Here is a 15355-nt window from a genome sequence, read left to right on the forward strand (position 1 = left end):
GGAGAAATGTCTCTTCAGGCAGACATCAACAAAACTTTTGATCCGGGGTCTTCTGCCCTGAAGTCATATGAAAACAATCAGCTCCTTCCTTTCCTCTGGGAACCTCAGTTTGGGAGCAAGAAACTCGGTAACAAATCCAAAAAGGCTTCTTTATTACAGGAGTCCAGGATCTGCCTTGGTTTCCACCAAACAGCTGTGTAGCTGGGTGTGTATGACAATGCCCAGCCTGGATGTGTGTTCATTGAATGTGCATTCAAGTCAGATCTGGTCTCACATGCCATGTTTTTCGCACATGATTTTTTTTTGGAAATGAGATCTTTAGTGTCAAAAAGGAAGGAGGAAGATGGACGAGAAGAGTGAGGTAGCTAGAAATTAGATTAGAGAGTGTGAGACAGAGCAACAGAAGGAAAAAAAAATGGACAGACCCTGAAAAGAGATAAATGGACAGAAAGAGACCATGAAATAAGATATTACAGGGATAAGTGAGATAAATATACCATGACTTTGATAAGTATAGGGAGGGGGAGCGAGGCAGAGGGAGGGACGGGAAAAGATAAATAAGATATAGATAGATATTAGAGAAATAAATGACAGTGACAGTGATAGACAATATACAGAAACACAGTGACAGAGATAAACGTTGACAGAGATAGAAATACATAAATAACAGGTACAGCAAGACAGACAGCTGAGGACAGAGATAAATAAGTGATTGCAAGATAGGGAGAAAGAGATGAATTATAGATAAACACTTTAGAAGCAGATAAATAAATGATAGATTAGATTAAAAAAAAAATAAATGAAGGGGACAGTTAGATGTGCATAGAACTAGAGGAAAGGAGAGAGGGAAGGAAGGAAGGAAGGAAGGAAGGAAGGAAGGAAGGAAGGAAGGAAGGAAGGAAGGAAGGGAGGGAGGAAGGAAGGGAGGGAAAGAAAAAAGGAAGGGAAAGAAAAAAGGAAAGGAAAGGAAAGGAAAGGAAAGGAAAGGAAAGGAAAGGAAAGGAAAGGAAAGGAAAGGAAAGGAAAGGAAAGGAAAGGAAAGGAAAGGAAAGGAAAGGAAAGGAAAGGAAAGGAAAGGAAAGGAAAGGAAAGGAAAGGAAAGGAAAGGAAAGGAAAGGAAAGGAAAGGAAAGGAAAGGAAATTTCCCATGATGGTAACTCAACACACAATATGTACTGTCCTTGGCTAGGGGAGATCCTGGTTTGGAAGATATGAATCAGATGCAAGTGCCAAGCAAGCTGGTAAGTCTCTTGCTTGGGACAGGGGAGAAGTCTAGGAGGGTAAATTAAAGTCTAAGTATCTACAAAGGGTGAGAAAAAAATCCTCAGCCAAATGATCAGGCATGCCAGGACCAGGAGAGGAGAAAATCTGCAGAGACAAACAGGTAGCAAAGGAGAATCCAGACAGCACAGGCACCCCCAGGGGAACAAGAGAAAAGGGAGTTATTGGAGAAAGGAAGTGTCAACTCATGCAGAACTTTGGGATCAAAATGCACGTGTGTGATTGAACACACAGCAGAAAAGTGAAGGCAAAGGAGGAGAGACCTGACACAATTCCATATGTACTGGCAGCTTACAACTGCACTGGAAGTGTGCATGGAGCCAGGTAAAGTGGTGGGAAGGTTCTCCAGATTCCAGACCTTCTCAAAGATACCTCTTCTGAGCACAGAGCCATCGGAGGTTGGTGTGACCCCCTTGGGCAGGAGTTGCTAAAGCAAAAAACAATCACAGATGGAAGAGAGGGATCCCATCTCTTCTTCCTTGATACGCTTCTCTGCCATCGTGTGACATGGACCACAGGTAAGAAATAATACCTCAGAGGCAAGGCTTAATCTTGGTTAAAAGGCCAAGAGAGCTACAGGGAAATAGGATAAGCATAGCATAGGGGAGAATTAAGGGTCTTGGTTTCTTTTTGGCCAGGGTTGAGAGTAAGGGCAGCACACAAAAGTACATGCAAGCCACTAAGACACACACAAATAAAACAGAAAGGTAAAAAAAATGGCCTAGTTCAATCCCCAAACCAGGTCACTTGTTGATTCTCACCTGTGATGTGCTCACCTGATCTACAAGCCATATCCACATCTTTCTCAAAATCGGTCTGAAAGACAGAGAACACAGGTCGTGGTCAAAAGGAAGTGGGGGGAAGACATTTTGAAAATGCAAAAACACAACCAGAAGAGTGGAAAAGCAAGGTTTTGCTTGGGCTTTGAAACATGGCAAACACACTGCTTGTTCCCACCTGTGGCTTTTGTACCCCTGGCAGTGTTAAAACTGTAACATTGCTTTTCAGCTGGATTCATCTGCTCATCCATATGCTAATTTCTAGAACAGGTTTATGTGCATTCCTAAAAATAGGGGACAGGTTCCTGGCCTGATCTGCTTTGGATATATCACCCCACACATAGTCTAAATGGATTCCCCTCCACTCATTAGAAAGATCTGGGGATGACAGTTGCGAATGCTTCATACCCACTGGGCTTTCCTGTGATCTATCACCAAGTCACACGAAGTGGAAACAAGTCCCTGCTCTTGAAACTCTTAGTGTATAAAATCAATGGTCCCTGCAGGCACAAAGGCTGAATAACTTTTTCAAGCATTCTGTACAGCCAAATGAAACTCCTTTCTTTTCCCAGTATGAGTTAATCTCTTTTTCTAAAGCTTTTAGCAGATAACATTTCAAAGAACTGGATACACTGAGTCACAGTGGGCCATGAGTTTTCATGGAATAATGGAGAAGTCACAGACTAGCAAAAGGTAGAAGAGTTCACTGATTATTTCTAGTGTCATTTCAGAAAGAAGACACTTAATATAATTATATTAATATGATTAAATGCATTCCAAGTTAATACTATGAAGAGCTTGAAAAAAAATCCCCATCTCCCTGGGATAAACACTTTAATATTAGCAGGTTGAGATCCAAGAGTATTTGAAGAGCTGGTTGAGGAATAATCTGAACCTTCTTTATGCTAATTTCTTAGTAAATTATTTGGGATACCAAACAAATCTGAGAAGAACAGTAGAGAAAGAAAACTAAAGCTTAAATGGGCAAGTGGGATGACACAGAAAAATATAATCTCATTTTCATGCTAGGAGTTCCAGAAAAATGTAACTGAACAGCCTGCTCTAGTTCTACTGATAGAAAAATAAATAAAAATAGGTTTATATTTAATACCAGTCAACAAGACTTTGTGGAAAACAGTTCTACTCAGCTAAGCTTCTTTTCACTTGTTGGGTAGATTACTAGAAAACGTAACAGCAAAAATGCCACTCTGCAAATTTTTTAGTTATTTTACAACTCAGTCACTGTAAAATAACATTATCTCCCTCTAAAAATATCAGTGAGGAGTCATAATTCACTTCTAGATTCTGGAGTTTTTTGTACCTGAATGCAAAGAAACTGTAAACTCTTTACTTCTCAACACATCCATCAACAGTGCAGAAGTAAATGTAATCTTATTGCTAAAAATCTTATAGCTGACACAGAATTTTGCAAAGTGGTTGATAATGAGTGAAAACAGGGATTTATACAGAGGCAGAAATCTAAAATTTCAGAATACAGTGGTTGGGATGGTGACAATAGAATAACAAATATAGCATCCACATTTTTAAAGGATGGTAAGAGTCTGAAGGACATGTGGAAAAGGGCTATATAAATCATTTGAAGGCAAATGTCTTGCAGAGGGAGAATAAAAAAGCTTAGTGTGTTTAACTCATTGAAAGGAAGATTGAGACTGGATATGATTATGGTATCTGTTATTCAAAGAGTGAAAGTACTAGGCATGCAAGGGGCTTTCTAATTATACATAAATAGACACAGCAAGAACCTGTCTGAAAATGAGAAGACTATGCATCTAAATTAGAAATGAGGCCCCTGTTTTTAACAAACACCTATGAGGTGTAATAGAATTAAGTATCATTTGATGCCTTGACTTAAAGATTCTGCTGTTTGAAATGAGACCTTGTACCCAAGCACAAGCTACTTAGCATAGGAGTGACTGGAAAAACAAAACCAAATGCCATGGTGTTATGATGCAGTTCTAATATTAACTAGACCTTTTCGGAAGTTGTTCAAATATTGTGATTGCCTTGATCTTCTTATCCCAGCCTCAGAAACCAAATGCCTCTTATATCATCAATATCATAACAGCGAAGCATATGCAAGACCATTCCCCATAGATTATTCTTCTACAACCTTATCTGGACTTTGTAGAGGACTTACACAACAGGACCAAGGTTTACAGTGGTTAAACTATCTTCCCAGCAAAGCAATGTAAACACGTGTGTTTTTTCAGAGAAACAAAGCCCTTTGAGATGGCATCTTTATAATAACGAGCCAACACATTCTGATAAAAACAGTATTAAACTACGGCTTCCTAGCTCCACCTAGGACAAGGCAGCGTGATGGGGATGGAAAGGTCTAGAAGAAATGAAAGGTATATTTTGGCTTTTCATTTTCTGGGAAAGGAAGGATCTCACCAAGATATCTGCAAAACTCGGTGTGTAACTTTAAGTCCTTTAATATTATGATGAAAAGAAACTGGATTTCTGTGAAAGAGCCTATGTTGAGTGCTATGTTTGTTCAAGTGTGGGTTTAAAGGAAAAAAAAAAGAATGGTGATTGCAAAATCTATGATTGACAGAGCCTTTTGTTTATCAGTTATGAGATAAAAATCCCCATAGCTCCCTTAAAAATAGACTAGGTGGCAGTTTTTCCTACCATTAGCTGAGCGTGTCCATTCTGAAATGACCCCCCTGAGTCTCCATTGCCTTCTTCCTGACGATCTACTACTCGGCACTTCACAGCATCCTGAACCTGCAGGAGTAAATGGATATGCACAAGTCAGAGTCATGCAGGAATATCAAACCACATTAAATTCTGCTGAAGAAAAAAAAAACAAAAACAAAACCAAAAAACACACACCATAAAAACAAGTCCAAGAAACTCAGATTTTTTACATGTATCGTGGGTAACCATGTAGGCCACTTCTAGTTCTTGATTTAAATAGTCAAGAATAAAAACGTCTTCTACTTTGCAGCTTGCAATGTGTCTACACTGAATGCTATTGTATAAATCATTGTATTGGGGTCTACGATGCCTAATCATGATCCTATATCAGCTGTAACATAACTCTGATCCAAAACCCACTGAAATCAATGGAAAAAAACGCCAGTGACTGCAATGGGACTTCAATGCAGGACCATATTCATAATGCAGTTAGTTGAAGGAGTCTCAGCCAAATCAGTGGTGTAATTCTATTGATTTCATTGGCATGACATAAGAAATTAATCTGTTTTACCTAATTTAAAAGAGCTGTAAGAAGATAAAATGAATATTGAGAAAAAACCTTTTCCTGTCTCTGTTATTAATAATCTATCCACTCAGTAGGATGAAAAGAATAAAAGAAACATAAAAGATTCATCCTTTTCTTCCCTGATATAATTTACCATTTTAAATCTCCACAGGGAAGCTGGAGAGAATTTACTCAATTTCCTTGGTTGATTATTGCTAGCTTTCCTTTCTACCCAGAATATCTAGGTGCAAATGCCAATGTCTAACTGCCCTGTAAACCTTGATGAAAAATTCCTCTCTTGAAATCAAGCGATCAAATTGTTTTTCTTAATATTCTATTTTCAGAGATGGGGTGCAAACATTATGGAAATAATAATTTCGGAGTTAAACAAGCAAAACTTGACATGTTAGCTAATCTAAGACTGTCCCCCAAATTCCACTCTTCCATATACTCAGGATGACAAACATGGATTAATCCTTCCTTCCCTTTGACAGATACTTTCTTGGTCATTTTTCATAGAATCATAGAATCATTTTGATTGGAAAGGACCCACAAGATCATAGAGTCCACCCATTAATCTAACACTGGCATTAAACCATGTCCCTGAGAACCTCATCTACACGTCTTTTAAACACCTCCAGGGATGGTGACTCCACCACTGTACTGGGCAGCCTGTTCCAATGCCTGAAAAACCTTTCTGTTAATAGTTTTTTTCCTGATATCCAGTCTAAACCTCCCCTGGTGCAACTTGAAGCCATTTCCTCTCATTCTATCACTTGTTATTTGGGAGAAGAGACCAACCCCCTCCATGCTCCAAGCTCCTTTCAGGCAGTTCAGAGATCAGAAGGTCTCCCTTCAGCTCCTGTTCTCCAGGTTGAACTCCCCAGGTTCCTCAGCTGCTCCCCAACACACTTGTCCTCCAGACCCTTCACCAGTTTTGTTGCCCTTCTCTGAACTCACTCCAGCACCTCAGCATCTGTTTTCTGTGGTCTCTGTCTACACTGTCAAAAGTTCAGAGGAATAGAAAAGCTACTAGGCTCACCGGACATTTTTGGATGTTTTCTATGGGAAGCATGTTGTTTATATAAAAGAGAAAGACACATTTGTCTCACCTCCCGCCTTAGGATGCAATGCACCATAACAATGACAAAACCCTCCAATGAGTCAAAGACGGCAAAAAGGATCTGGAAGAGTGCTGACCGCCGATCTGTGATTGCCAGAACTGCAGACATCCAGGTGAGAGCCAGGAGAGGTAGGACCACACAGGAACTCCAAAGGGATGCCCTGTTAAAGGAGAAGAAAAGAGAATTCAGCTCCACCTCAGCCTCACCCACTTCCATGTGGGATGGTAGTTCAACTTCCTGATCCCATAGGGCTTCAGAAGACTTCTTCAGCAAATGTATACTTTTGCTAGATGTCTTTTGAGCCCCTGTGGCAGGGAAGCAGGAAGATGCTTCGCACACTCACGCTACCAAAACAGGTGACACACATTTCTACAGGAGGTCTGCTTTTCAATGGTGCAGTCATGCATAAAACTTGAGGTGGGGAGGAAGGATGCAGATACCTCACCCTCCCTTTCACACCCTTCCCACTCTATGTCACTAGTCCACAACGATGGCATTTCCCAAGGAGGGGAGACAAAACACAATCACTGTAGGTTGCCAAAGGGAAGGAGAACAGTTGCAGCAGAGACTGGTTTGTCACGATGGCTGTCGGCACTTGGGTCACAAACACTTGGACTTCCACAGCACATGGAAGACACCAACACTGGGGACGTGTGTCACGGTTTCAAGTGACTAAAACGGACAAGCATAGAGCTGATGTGGAGACTCATCTTTTGCTGTTGCTCCCTTGCTCTACAGCTGATGGTGCTTACAATACTACATCAATGAACGTCAGGAGAACTGAAATTTGTCCAGATTTTTCTGTGAGCAGAAAATTTTCTGCTTTCTTTTGGGATGTCACCAGCTGAATGCTTTGGAAAAAAATACAGTTGTTTGTATATTTAGCAATTATTATAAATAAGTCTATTTTTAGGTGAACATTCTGGGTCAAAATAACTTAAGATTCAAGACACTTCCAAATTCAGAAGACAGAAAACTGAACAAAACAGTTTTCTGTAATGCAAGTACTACCCCTTGAACCTCCACTTTATCTATGAATGCTGTGTCTAGAAATGGGAAAGCAACTCTGTTCCCAAGGACTATTTAGTCATTCATTTTTCTGATCAAAAAGGGTCCCAAGCAAATTTAACTGATTACTAGAGAGATTTTAAGATGTCAGTCATGCTACATTTTCGGCAGCACTGGTGCACCGAGAGTATCAGAAGAATTCCTCTCTGGGCTTCTATCTAACGTAAGAGCAGACCTGTGCACAGGCTGCGTAACAACTTGAGCTAAAAGATCTTTCTATGTAGAAAACCTCAGCCTATATACTAACAAATGAATACAGGCAACACAATAAATTACAGGACAGATATCATGACACACATTTTACAGTACTTACATGGGACTTGCTTACCATTTTCTGATATATGATCAAGTTTTTAATAATGTTTACTTGCAGGTTATCCAGGTACCACTCTCACAGAGCTCGGCAAGAGTTTTACCTGAACAAAGCTGGAGCTTGGACATGGGTAGGGACATCAGGATTTAACATCCTGGCTTCAGTTAAGAGTTTTTCAAGGTTTGTTACATCAGTTCTGCTGTAATGACCAAATACTGAATGGACAGGTTATTTTTATAGTTATAATGATATCCTGATTGCAAATATTTCTACAACCTGTCCAGACTTAGATGTATTCATCAGTGGTATAATTAAGAAATTTATTTTACCTAAGGGAGGAGAAAAATGGACTATAGTTGTGTGTTGTGCTATTTATTTATATATTTATTTATTTCTTCAATTAAAGCAAGCATTACGAGACTTCCATGTAAGGTAGAAGTCATGACATAATCTGATACCTCATAATTTTATGAAGGATGACAAACTAAACGTTCTTTAATGTCCAATATGAACTATAATTTTGAAGTATTATTTAAAAATAAAACAAAGAAAAAAATGCAGTAACCAGACAGCTGTGAACCAAGCAACCCCTAAACGGAAGTTTTTATTCCACTTCTCCCTCAGCCCTCTGAAATCTGCCTCATCGTTCTGAAATCTATTTTTGCTATTGTTTCCAGTAGGACATTAATAAACCTGGCTCAGCAGTTAAGTGCAGCAAAAAAAAAAAAAATCAGAGAGGCAGAAAAGACAAATGGAAATATAAAGCTTTCTCCATAACATGACACTTTAGATGTGTCTTCCATGCAAGTGTCACCAACACAACATGTCTGATGTATGGCTTGGTAGATGAAGTCACTCCAGTAGCAGCTTGCAATTGGGATTGTTGGAAAACAGCAAAATCAATAGAGGCTGCTAGGAGAAGGTTTGTACCAAACTCTGCTTCCTGGAGTTATCTGGTCTCCCAGTATGTGTACATTACTACCACCAATGTGCAAACAAGAAACCTGGCAATCACATCTGAGAATGGATCTGACCAGTAAGTAGGGGTCTGAAGCAGCCATCTAAATTTGGATGTTTTTTTTCCATTCTTGAAAAGAACTACCATCAGATGGACAATGATTTGGATCTGGATCCAAGATTTAGACGCAGATTTGGGGTTGTAAAGGATGCTGCTGAGGAGGTAAACTATGTTTCTCTTCAGCAAACGGTTAGATTTCAATCCACTAGCTTGAAAACATGTTTTAAAAAAATACATATGGAAGCAAACTGCTTGGCAAGGTACTGCTTGAGTCTATTTGCTATCCAGAGCACAGATGCAATGACCCATAACTACAGTGGGCTCCCTTCAGAGCTCCTGCTCTGGACTCAGTGAGTCCTTCCCAGCCCCTTGCTCTATGTGTCTTTATATGGACAAACTATTAAACTTCCTTCTGAGTCATGGAATCATAGAATCGTTTCTGTTGGAAGAGACCATCAGGATTACCAAGTCCAACCATAACCTAACTCTAGCACTAGAGCTGAGACATCCTGATGGACCTGACTATCGGTCCCGACATAAGCAATGACAAATCACCATTGAAATCTCTGGCCTACCAACCAGATAATGAAAACATCATCTGCCCTTCCAACTTGAATGATGAAAACAGTCTTAAGCCACATATCCTGCTGGACTAAATCAGTATTTTCCCAACTGAGTTGTGCTGATTTACACCACTTACGATATGATCTTTCTGCTTTCTTGGTGATTCACCTTGCAGATGACTTCTCAACCTTATTCATCCCTTTCAAATGTTACGGAAATATTGCCTGACACTAAATGCCTAATCTTTATTCTCAGGCAGCAATGTCAACAGGTCATAGGAATGCAGCTTATTCTAATGTCACTTTCAGAGCTCTGCTTAGCTTTTGAAATATTAAATTCAAAAAAAAGTTGCACTTAAAAAAAAATCATATCAAGACTGAAATTTCAGAAGGATACTCAGGGAAAGATAAATGAGTTTCCTGTGACATTGCGCTTAATTTTACTTGCTGTGAGCTGAATTCATAGTAGATCTCATACTTCTGCCACCTTTCACTCTGTCCCTTCTTTAGGAGGTACTGTGCATCCTTAAAAGGTTCCAGAAGAACTTAACAGGACCTAAGAAACTTTATGGTATGGCGACACATGATGTGAAATGAAATTACAATTTGTTATATAATAACGCTGTGATTACTTAATGAGTCTTCATTATGGATTATCTATGATCAATGAATCCAGAATTTTTATTGCTCAAGACAAAGGCGTTAGCTGTCAGGTCCTCTTATTTGTCCTACACATGACAAAACTCATGACGAGTGATGGCAACATCAAGGGACATTCATTATACTAAATCTGGAAGCATGATGCTGGTTTATTGTGTGACGACCATGACATGACAATGTAACTCAGCAGTACAGTTGTAGTGTTACGTTGTTCCTCTCCATCACCTTACGCAACTGTTACATTGCAGAGGATGGACATTACTTTGGAATATAGCAATGCCACAGCACAGTGCAAACAAATACAATGTGTGGCAACATGGCCACAGGATAATGTCATCCACAGCTTTATCGAGCATGGCAAAGACTTAGTCTTATGAAAGTACATAGCAGACTCAGCTTGGGCCACAAGCAGGTGATGGCCTTTGGTCAGAATGACAAAAACTAGCTGTGGTTTTATTCTTTAGCTAGCTGACAGCCTTGAGAGTCTTCATCTTTACAGAAGCAGCAGGATAAAGTGGTGACACTTAGAGGATAGCAATGGAAAGAGCAAAAAAAAAGTTTTCGGAAACAAAGATCTACATGAAGAAAGATTAAGAGATATGCACCCTGAAAAAAGACAAGTACAAAGGGACACACAATACATGTCAACAAAGATGCAAAATGTCATTATGGAGAGGTAAGTCATCAATTCTTCTCATTACACAACACTGACAAAGCAGTCACTGCCATAAGCTAAAGCAGCAGAAGGAGAAATTATTTTATAATTCAGAAAAAGATCCTTGAGAGGAACTCTGAAAACGAAGATGGTGGCTGGACTCAACACATAGAATCATACAATCATGGAATCATTTTGTTGGAAGAGACCCTTAAGATCATCGAGTCCAGCAATAACCTAACTCTATCACTAAAACCACGTCCCTAAGAGCCTCATCTCTAGGTCATTTAAACAACATAAGATGGATGGCTTCTTACATGATGCGAGGAGTGGCACATACAATTCCACTATTCTGATGAACATGCTATTCCTGCATCCAGTTGTTACACCACAGGAAACCCACAGTACAAGGATTTGTTTTATTAATTCTCGCCTGCTTTATCCCTCCTCTAACTTGTATTCCTCTTAAAGCCAAGAGCGTCACCTCAATTTTAGGGAGAGAAATAGAGAAAACCCATTTAACTCAATGGTCATATAACGAAGATAGGAAATCTGTAGCTAGAAAAGAGAGGGCACTGTGCATGTTTTTCCCATACACAGGCAACATAGATATTTCTGTTTTCTCCATAAGATGATTATATGATTCTTCTCTCAGTTGCTGAACCATATGACTAGGGGAAAAAGAAATAAAATGCCTCTAACTGGGACAGGCAGGTAATGAAGTAGCAGATCGCTTGATTATTCACTCCTAATAAGGGAATTTGTTCTCTAAAAGCCCAAGCAAAGATCTACAGGGCCAAGTATCATATTATGCCAAGGTAAGGGTATGATTTCAAGTTCTTTGAACTACGAGAACAACACTCTCCTGAGGAACAGTCTCCTCCATAAAACCAGCCATGCATAGAAATATTGATTCACATTAGTCCTAGAACTATAGTATGGGCTGAAAATTTGACATCTAGGACTTTCTGAAATGACTTTGAGCCAAGAAAAAGATCAAATCCCTTAAATGAGAGATTTGACAGATGAGCTGTTGATGACATAAGAGGGATGATGCATGAGAAAGGTCATGAGGAATCCCTGACATTGACTCTTGGGTGGGTTCCCAGCAAGAATACAGTGTGCCAGAACTTTAGTCTTGGGTCAGTCTCTTCAGTATGGTCAGAACTTAAGAGTCCATATTTGTAACGCACTGCCTGGAAGGAATTAAATCCATCCATCCATCCATCCATCCATCCATCCATCCATCCATCCGTCCATCCAGTAGCAGAGCAACAAGTATAATGAAATGTCATGCACCTGAGATATTTTTTCCGTGTCTCAGACTAAAAACAACAACAACAACAAGTAGGAAATTCAAATTAATTATAAGGCAGTGTTTCACTGCCTGAGGCTACCCTATAGACAGCAATAAAATGAAGGAAATGTGGGAACAAAGGTATTCCAACGGCAAAATATGCCCAGCATCTTCTCCAGAGCAATCTAAAGGGAAGTGTTTTTTTTACCCACACCTGCCAAGTCTAGGTAACCCTTAACAGGTAATAGATATCCAAATCTTTCCCTTTTATATAATTTCCTAAGTCAAAAAATAGCACAATTTCCAGTGCATATTTTTTCACTTCTGTCATGATTATTACCTGGTCTTCCATTGGTGGTTTACCACATTTTCCCTCGGGTACACATCCCCTTCTCTTATCCCTTCTCTCTTAGACACAGATACTACCACAAAGAGTTGCTAAAAATCTATATCGTTTCGAAAAGACAAGAAAAATGTACCAAGGGATCTATCCTTTCATGCCATACTACCCCAGAAATGAGCTTTTGAAACCCATGGGAGGTAAGCTGGGAAAGGCATGAGCAACCCCAGCAGAAACAAGGCAGGAACCTCCTTGGTGTGCTCTCTACCAAAAAACTATGGCTAATTGTAGGTCAGAGAGGAGCCAGGAATCCTCTCAGCATCTGATTTACATTACAAGTGTTCAAAAGTAAATGGCAAAGCTGGTCCAAGGTCTGGGATGAAGGCCAGCAGAATGGCAGCAGTGGCATGAAGCACAATCAAGGCTCTGCCTTATTAACAGCCTCATTTACAATAGATTTGGAAGAAGAAAAACAGAAGCAGTTCAACTGTAGAATGAAGTGGACGACAAGGGTAGATGTAGGTTGAGTGAACTAATTTCTGCATTACTCAGTAGTCCTTTTGTATGCACAAGACCATAGGACACTTCAGGACAAACAACAAAACCAGGACTGGAATTTATCATCTAAGATATTCTATCTGCGGCGAAGCAAAAGACGATTTCTCACAAAAGCCCTTCAATTTATCAAATCACTTAAATTAGAAAAGCAGGATAAGTAGCAGATCTAGATTTAATATATCTTATTTTTTTCTGATTTGAAGATGAATCAGAATATGTGATTTATGACAGGACAACGTTCAGAAAATACAGAAGAAAGACTTGAGATTGTTTTACTTTTTAAATGAATTTACTATGAGCTGAAAGCCTATCCTATTTAACAGTCTAATTTATTAATAGTAAAGCTTCTGCTGTTTTAGCATTCCTTTGCAGTCGTAGGAAACCAAAATGCAGTGACCTGCTAATTCCAGACTTGTGGTACGTGTGTCTGGACCAATTTGTCTCACCATCTCAGCAGGGCACTGTTGCAAAAGGTAAGTAAACTACTTTGGCAGTGAAAAATAAATGAGATTTTGTTTAGTTTTGCATCTCATTGAAACTGCTAGCTCTTAATAGAGTTGATTGCATGTTCTGTTTTTCAAACAATTCTTTTTTTTTTCAGAAATATACATTTTTCCCTACATTCTTTTGTATTTTATATAAATGGCTCAGTTTTCAGGAAAACAATAATAATAATTAATTTCAAAAAAAGGGACAAAACCTTGTGTTTTGGTTTTCTTTTATATTTCTACATTTTGAGATTTGGTACTCAGCTGCCTATTCTTGTTTAGATTAATGAAAGGTGGGAGTTTTCAAATTGCGAATGTCTAGATCTGAGACTGTTTCTTTCGCACATTTGGGTATATTACTTTAGACTTTGAAACCAAAATATAGCATCGCTTGGTAATGATGTAGGTAATAAAATTTCAAACGTAGAAGGGAAAAAGACAAATCTTCCATCATCACTCTTCCTCCCACCTTATCCTTTTGGAAAAAAAAGCCAACTATATAAATAGCAACAATTTCTCCAGCAGAACAAAGCTTTGGCATATTATATATATCTATTTTATATATATATATATTTTTTTTTTCTTTCTTTCTAACTCCAGCTGCATCTAAGAAGAGATTTAACAACATTTGATTTATGTAACTCAAAGCTATGAAACGCTTTAAGATTTTGAGAACTAATTCCAAGTGCTTTTAGGAGTCCAAAAGAGGCAGTCAACACTTAGCAAATCAGAACCTCAGCCCTACGAGGTATTAAACTTAATTCTAGCCTTCTATAAGAGAAAAAAAAAAAGAACACAACACTTATAGGTGATTTGCCAACTCACTTAAATCATACTCAATGCTCTGCAGCCTCTGGAGTAAAAAAATCAAGCACATGCTTAAGTGTTTGGCTCTCATCTATCATCAAAATTAATGGGAACCACAGCTTTAAGCCTGTAACTCCAATAACTAAATTAAATGGGGGCATTAAAGACATACCTAGTTCCAAACAAATTAAGAGTCCCTTTGTCTTCCATGGGCTGTTCACATGCTTAAATCTAAGCATGTCATAAAGTGCTTTTCAGGATGCAGCCCATCAGCTTTCCCTCCAGGGATGTTGCAGGAGCCCTACACTACTCATGACCCACAGAATGAGGTCAGGGAGAGCTGGGGATGTAGGGAGATGGGCAGGGACATGGGGAGAGAAAACAAACAAGGCTGGTGAGTGCAGGGAAATGAAAGAGGGAAATAAAGTAAATTAAAAAAAAAATAAAAGAAAAAAGAAAAAAAAAAGAAGTGGAAAGAAAGAAAAGAAGTTGAAATTAGAGGAACTAACATGGCGTTACTGGTGGCTGTGGCCGAAACTTCAGCAGAAGAAACTACTCCACACTTGGAACATTTGAGCGTCATGCCGTAAAGGGGCACTGCCATCTGACTGCAATTAAAACCAAAAGACTGAAACAAAACAAAACACTTTGCTTATGAACACAAACGTAGAAAGGAAAGGGAAAGAGAAGCCGAAAGAACGAACGAAAGAAAGGAAGAAAGGGAATCAACCAACCATACCCAGTTTGAAAAGAGAAATGAAAGACAGGCAGGAATAAAACTCTTTCATCTGTACCACTCTAGATGCGGGAAATGGGAAAAATGTAAAGTTCGGAGATGTGTTGTTGCCGCTGGAGAGGGTGGAACTGTGTTGGTGAATGTTTTGCCAGGTTCAGGATTTCTCTCTCTGACACCCATGGAAGAGAAACCAGTACTGGTCTCCCAGTCTCCACCTCCTTCTTTTGGTTTGTTTTTGAGAAATTGTTCTTTTCCCTCCCTGGCCTTTTTGCTCCAAAACAAAAAAGGTGTCAGGGTTGTACAGTAGAAGGCAAGAAGTAGGGCTGTGGGGACTGTGCCTGCTTATCTTCTCTCCTGAAGCAATGCAAGGGAAAAGTAATCTATTTTCTCCAATGGCCCTTGTGTGCTAATCCTTGCCTTGGTGGGGATACCCACATGG

At 39.3% G+C, this 15355-nt stretch overlaps 1 protein-coding gene across 7 annotated transcripts in view; it reads right to left on the reverse strand.

Moving 5' to 3' along the window:
- Positions 1–15355, reverse strand: part of ADGRB1 (adhesion G protein-coupled receptor B1) — a 292674-nt gene that overhangs the window by 21628 nt on the left and 255691 nt on the right. For 3 of the 7 annotated variants that reach the window (XM_065831582.2, XM_065831580.2, XM_071803746.1), the window contains 4 exons: positions 14690–14788; positions 6402–6573; positions 4716–4811; positions 2043–2097 (listed from right to left, as the gene is read on the reverse strand). In XM_065831582.2, coding sequence (XP_065687654.1) covers positions 2043–2097; positions 4716–4811; positions 6402–6573; positions 14690–14788 — 422 coding nt within the window. The remainder of the gene's footprint in view (positions 1–2042; positions 2098–4715; positions 4812–6401; positions 6574–14689; positions 14789–15355) is intronic. The other 4 variants (XM_065831586.2, XM_065831585.2, XM_065831583.2 and 1 more) reach the window with 3 other exon arrangements.

Source organism: Patagioenas fasciata, chromosome 2 (assembly GCF_037038585.1).
Source record: "Patagioenas fasciata isolate bPatFas1 chromosome 2, bPatFas1.hap1, whole genome shotgun sequence".
In the NCBI taxonomy this organism is placed as follows: domain Eukaryota; kingdom Metazoa; phylum Chordata; class Aves; order Columbiformes; family Columbidae; genus Patagioenas; species Patagioenas fasciata.